The sequence below is a fragment of the Choristoneura fumiferana genome, chromosome 25 (assembly GCF_025370935.1).
Source record: "Choristoneura fumiferana chromosome 25, NRCan_CFum_1, whole genome shotgun sequence".
NCBI lineage: Eukaryota > Metazoa > Arthropoda > Insecta > Lepidoptera > Tortricidae > Choristoneura > Choristoneura fumiferana.
The window spans coordinates 8,043,469-8,048,229 of NC_133496.1; the positions used below are offsets into that span (position 1 = coordinate 8,043,469).

The 4,761-nt window shown below is 37.4% G+C and overlaps 1 protein-coding gene across 1 annotated transcript; it reads left to right on the plus strand.

Moving 5' to 3' along the window:
* Positions 1-2,141: 2,141 nt before the first annotated feature.
* Positions 2,142-3,973, plus strand: LOC141442246 (BTB/POZ domain-containing protein KCTD9; the record flags this gene model as incomplete). Its single annotated transcript, XM_074107178.1, is given in 3 exon segments — positions 2,142-2,817; positions 3,133-3,332; positions 3,838-3,973. Coding segments are annotated over 3 exon segments (895 nt in total), but the record flags the coding sequence as incomplete, so codon positions are not given.
* Positions 3,974-4,761: the final 788 nt, after the last annotated feature.

Here is a 4,761-nt window from a genome sequence, read left to right on the forward strand (position 1 = left end):
CGAGTGGAAAAGATGCGAGATGACAAAGTTGAAATTCAGAAGGAGTTCCTTGAAATTTATAAAATTAACTATTTACAATAGTTAACTTTCAAGTGTGAAGAGAAGATGAGCTCTGGCTGAGTTCGAACCGCGTCAGTGTAGTGTGCTGGTGGTGGTGATAGACGGGTTTGTGTGCATTCTTGTGATTCTTACAGTGTGGAGGTGGAGAAACTGCATGAACACGCATATCTTACATAATCACAAGGTCGCGGGTGAGCAAGTTTATGTTTTAGTTCAGTTATTCAAATCAAATTATGAGAAATAAAAAGTTTATTTATTTTTTTATATTCAGTGTTTCAAAAAGCTGCACTGTTTGCAAACCGATCATTTTAAAATAGATCTTTTTTATAAATAGGCATCAAATTGTATCATAGACGAGATCAGAGACCGTTTACTTTACGACGGCCATCTGCAGCTTTACAGGATCAATCCATAGTTAACGATGTGTTTACTGAAGCTATAATGTTGACTTGTGCGAGCGTAATTATTGGCACTGGGGCTGGTCCCATGGGAGCCGGCAGGATTATTTACAGAAGGGTGCATTGCATCTGGCATCTGCATATAGCAGTCTTTCCCAGTGGCAGTCCCAATAATGCTGTAGGTGTCCATGGGCGGTGGTGATCACTTACCTTTAGGTGACCCGCATGCTCGTTTGCCAACTACTTAATTGAAATAAAATAAAAAAGTGGGCGATGACGCCCCCTTGTGGGCGCTGGAGGCTTAGAAGGGGGCGGTAAGGGGCCCAGAAAAAATCTTCACCTTTGTACCTTCATTTGGCGATGTTATTGAAGTTTGTGAAAAAAGTTTGTGGAGGGGGGGGCGCTAAAAAAAATAAAGAATTTTGGTTGTTTTTTTATAAATCCTTTTTTTACTGTGGCCAGTCTAAAAGTTTTATAGCGGGAAAGGCGAAAAAGTAGCGAAATCACATTTGGAATACTTACACAGACGAAAGACTTTCTACCCAGGTATTCATTAATAAATCTAGATCTGCAGTATAAATACACACTAATTAAACAAAGTTGGGTATACCATAATAATATTTCATCTTTAAAAAGATGATGTTTTTTAAAGATGGCAACCCTAACGATAAACGCCTAACAAAAGATTTGCAGCGCCATAAATATCTAATGATACCAAGGTATTGTTAACCGATATCAAAGGAAGTGTTTTGGATGAAAATGACCCTTAGATTGGTAAACACAAACAAGTAAGTTGATCAATTTAAGATTTAGCGAAAATGATTTTCGGAATGGAGAGACTACTAAAAGGAGGACTAAAGAATAAAGGTGGACATTATTTAACGACACCAGTTACAGTAACCAGTGACGTGACGAGTCACCGAATCACTGGTTTCACGTCAAGCGACAAAGTGGTGATTTTTGTAACGAGCTTCTTTTGTGGTGATGCGAGTTTCGTTTCAACGTCATAGACGTCACGAACGGAACGAAACGAATTGCATGGTTTCACGTTTCACTCAAGCGACAAGTGGTGATTTTTATAACGAGCTACTTTATTGGGGTGATGCGCTTTGCGTTTCAACGTTATAGACGTATCGAACGGAACGGATGGCATGGAATGGAGTAAAAATTATAGCCGCTTACCCTAAACGCTGTAAGAGTTTGGTTAGCGTCTTACATGAATTTAAATATTATTTGTATTGCAGTAGGTAAGGTATAAATTAGGTTGATGGAAGAATCCTACAAAATATATTAAGTAATTAATAAATATTATAAAGCATCAGTTATAGTTACCGAACTTAAAGTTTAAATTAGCCATCATGAAGTAAGTAATTGATATGACTACAGCCAAAAATCACGCTTGTGATAAATAACGTCATAGCTGAATAGCTTATTACTAATTACAATAAATACTCAGTCACAGTGACAGTCACAAAACGCGTCACCGAAAGAAACAAAGAAAGAAACTGGTTACTAAAATCACTGGTTTTAGTAACCAGTCACGTGATTCTTGTCACCAGTTTCGTTTCGTTTCGCTCAAATCACGAGTACGAATACGATACGAATTTCGATTTTCGGTACGAACCGTCCTCACGGCTTTGGTAGTCCTTTTGACAGTCATGACATCTGTCACTGTCATACTTGAAACTTGACAGTTTGTAGAGTTTCAGGTCTTTTGTCAACAGGAAAATCAATTAGTTTTTCTCTTCTTACTACGTGCTCGTATAAACAATTTTAACTTAAAATCCTATCAAAAATATTATGAAACGTGTGTACATTTATAGAGACAAACTAGAACAAAATGGGAAGCTTATTACTGTGGAAAACTCGTTGGAAGAATTACTCAATCAAGTCTCACTATTGTTTGACTTATCTCTAGAAAATCTTCACCTACACTCTGCAAACAACTGTAAAATTCATGATGTACGTTCTATAAGAGACGAGGAAAAGATTTACATTTCTGTTAACCAAACTGCGGCGTCCGTGGCCGCAAAATCAATTGAGAATCTTTCGGTGTACGATGCGGGATCAAGTAATGTTTCTGACTGGATAACACTTAACGTTGGTGGTAAACATTTCACTACGACGCGGTCGACACTTCTGGCTAAAGAACCGATGTCTATGTTGGCTCGTATGTTCGCTGGAAATGGGGAAAATGAGTACTTAATGCGTCCTAGCGCGAGGGACGCTACTGGCGGGTACTTGATTGATAGAAGCCCGGTTTATTTTGAACCGATACTTAACTATTTAAGGCATGGGGAAGTAATATTGGACTCTCATGTCAATCCTAGGGGAGTTCTTGAAGAAGCTGTTTTTTATGGTATGATTAAATTGTGATTACGTACTTAATCTTTTATTATATCCTCACTAGTCCTGAACTTCATAAAGTACAAATTAACTGTAAAAATAACAGTGAAGTGTATTATTCTCGGCTCAGTCTATAGAACTGCGTGCTAAAAATTAAACTTATTTCCCCCTATGTTAATATGGTCATACACTTTTTACCAGTTTGCAACACATGACGGATCAGTTATTATTAACAGTCCAGTCTACTGCGAAAAAGGATTGGGTAGTCACTAATATTAGACAAAAACTTCTCAAAATCAAATCTTAATCACCTTTTTATTTTTTTCAGGCATCGACTCAATGACGCCTCATTTAAATCAGCTGATAGAGAAGTCCGAGTCCCAAAGAAGCAGCAGCCAAGCTCTGAACCGTATGGATGTGGTTAAGGCCCTCATCAGGACACCTATAGCTTCAGAGCTGAGGTTCCAGGGTGTGAATTTAGCGGGCGCTGACTTGAATAAGTTGGACTTGAGGAATATTAATTTTAAGGTTGGAAATATTCATTGTTTATGAAATAGGGCACCTAATTTGTATTTAATTTGACATTAGTGCTGGTTTATAGCCAATAATATTGTGCCAGTAGCATAGCTTTGTGGCGCTTGATCAATTGGTTGTAACTTGTTAGCCCCATGGGCCCGTATTGTAATACTACTGGCAAGATTTTACTGGCTTTGTGTAAACTAATTCAGCGGAGAACATCTCTGCCTTATTTACACTGCACAAAAAGACAGTGATTATAAATATCTATACTATATGTATAGGTATACACTATACAACCATCACATTGCATACAGGATGTATGCAATAACAATGTAGGAACTTCAAGAGGTAATACTTAACTAGAAGCTTTTCTCTCTAAATTGGCTGGAAGAGGTCCCCTTTTTAAGGGATAAGTTAGCATTTGTACTATTCTGTTAATTTTTACTTTTATGTCCCAAAAAGAGTTAATATAAATACCAATACATATGTACATAATATATCTACATAATTTCAGTATGCATGCCTGTCCCACTGCAACCTCAGTGGTGCCAACCTATCCAACTGCTGTCTGGAGCGTGCAGACTTGTCACATGCCAACTTAGAGGGAGCTCAACTTATTGGTGTGAAAGCATTGTGTGCCAACATGGAAGGTAAAAAAATATTTAATTTAGGCCATGTGAGTCATAATTATAATCAATTCTTGGGCCTTGGCCCACTACTTATATAATCATATTGGCCTATCTACATCCCACTGTTGGTGCAGACCACACAATCAGAGGGTTTGGGCTGTAGAAATGTTATTACTAAGGCCCGGAATTTAGCGTGCGGCTATTGACAGATTGTGGGGAGAGAGCACCGCTTTCTATCGATGTTATCGACAAATCGACAGTTTTTTTATTTATGTTTTTCCGATGATACATACAGTCGAAAAAATTGAAGACCCAGGTAGGGTGGAACATTTGTGGTACTTATGTCATGTTGACATCTTATACTTTTGTCTTGAACTTGGTTTTTAAAAGGTTCCACCCTGAGTCATGATCATGATTCAATTTGTTCAACTACTTTTTTCAGCAGTCAATGATGAAAAAAGTTCGAAATATCGGAAAGTTTAATCTGTTTAAATTGTCTTATTGAAATCACTAAAACTACGAATACATATTAGATATATATAAAGAGTTGATAACGTAATTAGGTACCTATTTGCTTGCATGTGTTATTTTATTTAGATAAATTAACCGCATTGATAATAGATGGATACTATCGATAATATCGATAAAAAGCGGTGCTCTCTCCCTACAATCTGTCAATAGCCGCACGCAAAATTCCGGGCGCTAGTTATTACGCACATAAACTGAAAAACTCAGAGGTATAGTCAACCAAGAAAGTGCTTTGCCAATTTTAATGACAGTTCCTACTTCAGAAATAATACAATAAGGCT